This window comes from Neovison vison, chromosome 7, assembly GCF_020171115.1.
Source record: "Neovison vison isolate M4711 chromosome 7, ASM_NN_V1, whole genome shotgun sequence".
Classification (NCBI taxonomy): Eukaryota; Metazoa; Chordata; class Mammalia; order Carnivora; family Mustelidae; genus Neogale; species Neogale vison.
Genome location: NC_058097.1, coordinates 152,983,273 through 152,987,019, shown reverse-complemented (window position 1 = coordinate 152,987,019; position 3,747 = coordinate 152,983,273). Strand labels below are relative to the sequence as shown.

The 3,747-nt window shown below is 36.2% G+C and overlaps 1 protein-coding gene across 1 annotated transcript; it reads left to right on the top strand.

Moving 5' to 3' along the window:
* Positions 1-2,796: 2,796 nt before the first annotated feature.
* Positions 2,797-3,747, top strand: LOC122914167 (olfactory receptor 52A5). The gene has a single exon (XM_044260800.1). It carries the CDS (start codon positions 2,797-2,799, stop codon positions 3,745-3,747), a length of 951 nt encoding a protein of 316 aa, XP_044116735.1.

Here is a 3,747-nt window from a genome sequence, read left to right as displayed (position 1 = left end):
TACAATCCAGCCTGATCTATTCACACACTGAAAGGTAGCTCATATTCTTACTGAATTGAATGATAAAAATCTCAGAAGACAAATCTTTCTTGCTTTTTCTTCTTTTTCAGTATGCCATGGAATTTGGATCCAAGTAGATCCACTTAGAACAATAGCAAGTCTTAGTTTTTCATTAATGTAATGGACTAATGATATAAATACCATAAGATAAGGCAAACAATGTAATTTAAAATGATTAAAAGTCTTAGGAACACAAATAATACAGTATGTATTCAATAAATGGTAAATACTAGTTTTGAATTCCAAGCAGTCAGGATAATGAATATTCTTCCAAATACAGGATAAATAACTTCAACATGTTGCCCAATTGTTTTTTGAAGTGCTTGAAACAGGTAGATAATAACAAATCATTAGCACATAATCTCTATTTGTGGTTAGTAATATAACCTTCTGATTTGAGGAAAATCTAGATTGACTCATATATTTGCAAAAAGGAAGGTTTCCAAAACAAATTGTCTTGAATAGGAAAGCCTGACTCATAGTTGAATTAAGTTAGGAGAAAACGGAGTAATAAATGCTCCTGCAATTGACCAAGATGTGTTTTAGAGAATTCACAAGTCTCAGGGACAATCTAAAGTTATCAGACAGAACTTGAAGGAATGTGGACAAGATGTGATTGTCTTGATTTTTTCTAAATAGCCTATCTCTCATTTTAGACCCTTGTCCTTTCTTTATCTGTTTTATACTTGCTGAAATCATTTTAAAAGGAGATTAGAAATTGCTAAAAGAAAATGAATATAACTTGGGAATTAGTTTATTACATACTCTGAGGAAAAAACACTTTCTTGAAGAAAATATAAATGCCAGTTATAAGGAATCACCAGACAAGAAAATTCTCAAGGGCTTTGAAAATGATAAGACAAATACACTCATGAGAGACCCTGATGATTATAATTTAATGTGCTAGATTGAGCAGCAAAGGACAGAGACTAAAAAACATAAAAGTATAAGTAAAGAAAACATTAAATTTCACAGAGTGTCATTGTTTTACAAATACTTAAGAATAAATGCATATTCAGCCTTAGGGATTGAAAAATGATTACTGATGGGCAGAGAGAAGAGCAGAGAGCACAGATTGGCATTTCAAATACATACAAGAGATGTGCAAAAAGCATGACACAGTAGGAACAAGCTCTGATAGAAACTGCCACAGAAGACAGCCATGAATTAAAAATAATTGATTTCTTTTCACAGAGAAGAAGCAGGAAAAGTTGCACCATGCATGATTAGGTTTTGGAAAAACATAGAAACATTGACAAATTAGGTTGAAAACACTCTGAATGGAGGAGAGAGGGATCAGGCTGGGAAGACGCTATGCTGAGAAGACAGGCTGATGAGCTGCAAAACTGAAAAATACTCTGGTCAAACTTGTCTTCTTATTATGGTCAGCAGAATCAGTCAGCAGCACCATGGCTGCTGACAGCCTAGTAGGAGTCTAGTTCTTGAAATGACTGTACTCTGCATTAAATAAATTTTTCCAGGTCCAATTAGCAGGTTACCAAAAAAAAAAAAAAAAAAACATATGATGAGTGGAAAACAAGATACAAGGAAACTCTTTTTGTTCTATTAGTCATGGAATAGAAAAAACCACCCTATCCATTTAACTTTTTCTCTGAAAGAGACAAAAGCATGTTGAAACATCGACCTGATGGTTGTTCTTACAATGACTTTCTGAAAAGAGAAAATTTGAAAGGATTCATTGAAAAGATACAATAAGATGGATGATATTCCATTGCACGTCTTCTTTATGCATTCACTTGTTGATGGACACTGAGGTTTTTTCCATATCTTGGCTATTGCGCATAACGCTGCAGTGAACAAGAGACTGAATATTTATCTTCAATATTCCTCTTTTCCAGTCCTTTGTGTGTATGTATGTGTGTGTGAATATATATATATATATATATATATATATATATATATATATATATATCAGAGATGGAATTGCTGGGTTACATGTAGATTGTTTTTAAGTTTTTGATGCACTTCCACATTGCTTTCCTTAGTGGTTGGCAAACAAACATTCCCACTAACTAGGTACAATGGGTCCCTCTTCTCCACTTCCTCTGCAACACTTGTTATCTCTGAATGATGACAGCCATTGTAATGGAACTGAGTTGATATTTCACTAGTTTTCAGCCATTTGTGACCAAATGGTGAACTCTGAGTACATTATGATCTGTGAGAAGAGTCAGACAGAGAAATTCCAACACTGTATGCTATCACTATATGTGGAATGTTCAAAAAGCTGAATAAGGAAAAATTAAAAATAAAAATTATGTGTAACAGGGGCTGAAGGACAAGAAAAGAGAGGGGTTATTTTATTAGTAGATAAATAAGTTCTGAAGATCTAAGGCACAGGATAGTGATGACAAACAAAAATCATGTATTAAAAACACCAAACTTACCAAGAGACTAGATCTTCATTTTTCCAACCATGAGAAAGAAAACATAACAAAGCAATGTGATAGAGTGCTGGCTAACACTACAATGGAACTCAAAGTGCAATATGCAAATGTATCAAATCAAAAGGCCATGCACCCTAGGCTTAGAAGATTTCATGTCACTTATCTTTCACATATATATAGGATCGAGAGGATGAAATATGCATTATCTGACTAAGGTATACTTTGTTAAAATAAAGTATTTTCTTCTTATTTTTTATTCTCATAGTCTTGATGAGGAATAGAAGATGAAACAGCAACACCACTACTTGATTCTACAGACCAAATCATCATGCTCATACCCAATGGTTCCGTCTTCATGCCCCCTATCCTGACACTCACTGGCATTCCTGGGCTGGAGTCAGTGCAGCATTGGATTGGGATTCCATTCTGTGTCATGTATTTCATCGCTGTGATTGGGAATTCCCTAATTTTGGGTATAATCAAATATGAGCACAGCCTCCATAAGCCCATGTACATATTTTTGGCCATGCTGGGGGCCACGGACATTGCACTTAGCACCTGCATTCTTCCCAAAATGTTAGGCATCTTCTGGTTCCACTTGCCAGAGATTTCCTTTGAAGCCTGCCTTTTACAAATGTGGCTTATTCACTCATTCCAGGCAGTTGAATCAGGCATCCTACTGGCAATGGCCCTAGATCGATATGTGGCCATCTGTGACCCCCTGAGACATACCACCATCTTCTCCCAGCAACTCTTGATTCACATTGCAGTTGGGGTTATACTCAGGGCTGCTATTCTTGTAGCACCATCTATTGTGCTCATCAAATGTCGTCTTAAACTCTACCGAACCACAGTGATCTCCCACACTTATTGTGAGCACATGGCCATCGTGAAGCTGGCCATTGAAGATGTCCGCATCAACAAGATATATGGTCTTTTTGTGGCCTTCAGTATCTTAGGATTTGACATAATCTTCATCACCTTGTCTTACATTCAAATCTTTATCACTGTGTTTCAGTTGCCCCAGAAGGAGGCACGATTCAAGGCCTTTAATACCTGCATTGCGCATATCTGTGTCTTCTTACAGTTCTACCTCCTTGCCTTCTTCTCCTTCTTCACACATAGGTTTGGTGCTCACATACCACCATATGTTCATATCCTCTTATCAAACCTGTACCTGTTAGTCCCTCCTTTCCTCAACCCTATAGTCTATGGTGTGAAGACCAAACAAATTCGTGACCATGTCCTGAAAATATTTTTCTCCAAAAAACCATCTTGA

Coding starts and splice junctions, on each gene's coding strand:
- LOC122914167 (XM_044260800.1), top strand. CDS start 2,797: ATGCTCATACCCAATGGTTCCGTCTTCATGCCCCCTATCCTGACACTC.